Source organism: Haliaeetus leucocephalus, unplaced genomic scaffold (assembly GCF_000737465.1).
Source record: "Haliaeetus leucocephalus isolate CR32 unplaced genomic scaffold, Haliaeetus_leucocephalus-4.0 Scaffold227, whole genome shotgun sequence".
In the NCBI taxonomy this organism is placed as follows: Eukaryota; Metazoa; Chordata; class Aves; order Accipitriformes; family Accipitridae; genus Haliaeetus; species Haliaeetus leucocephalus.
Genome location: NW_010972663.1, coordinates 304,127 through 304,822, shown reverse-complemented (window position 1 = coordinate 304,822; position 696 = coordinate 304,127). Strand labels below are relative to the sequence as shown.

At 62.9% G+C, this 696-nt stretch overlaps 1 protein-coding gene across 1 annotated transcript in view; it reads right to left on the bottom strand.

Moving 5' to 3' along the window:
- Positions 1-372: 372 nt before the first annotated feature.
- Positions 373-696, bottom strand: part of PPP1R14A (protein phosphatase 1, regulatory (inhibitor) subunit 14A) — a 1,673-nt gene continuing 1,349 nt past the window's right edge. The window contains exon 4 of the mRNA XM_010567200.1: positions 373-471. Coding sequence (XP_010565502.1) covers positions 373-471 — 99 coding nt within the window. The remainder of the gene's footprint in view (positions 472-696) is intronic.

Below are 696 nucleotides of genomic sequence, written 5' to 3'. Positions count from 1 at the left end.
GGGGGGGGGGGGTGTTGTGTGTGTGTCCCCCCTGGGGCCGGAGCGATGCTGGGCTCATGCCTAAATATGGAGCTGGCGGAGGAAGGCAGGCAATGCTGGGGGGGGGCTGTTTGGGGGAGGCTCCCTATTTTTTTAGGGGCATCCCTGTTTTTTGGGGGGACCCCAAACTTTGAGGGGGGGTCCCCACTACAAGCCACCCCCACCCATGTGACACAGCGAGGTTTTATTCCGGGGGGGGGGTCAAAGGATTTACATGGTAGGTAGGCTTAAATACTGTACACTGGGTGCTGGAGGCAGGGGGGGGACCCCTTATGGGTACTGGAAGTGGGTGACCCCACATCCCCCACACCCCGCGGTCACGAGTGTGGGGGGTCACAAGGGGGGTGGGTTGGGGTCCTCCGGGCTGGGTCGCTGTAGGACTTGTTGCTTCGGTAGCCCCTTGAGTTGGGTGAGGAGCTCCCGTATGAAGTCCTGCGTGGAGGGGAGGGGTATAAAAAAGGGAGGGGGGACCCCCCCAAAAATTAAGCCCCCCCCACCTCCCTTCCCTGAAGCTGCTGCTGGAGATAAGCGGGGAGGAAAAGGCCCCCCCCGGAAGAAGCCGGAGCTGAATACTTTTGCCTTTTAAAGCTTGGTTGGAGCAGCCGGAGCTGGGAGAATGCGGGGGGGGGGGGGGGGGGGGGGGGCGGAGGGCCCCCC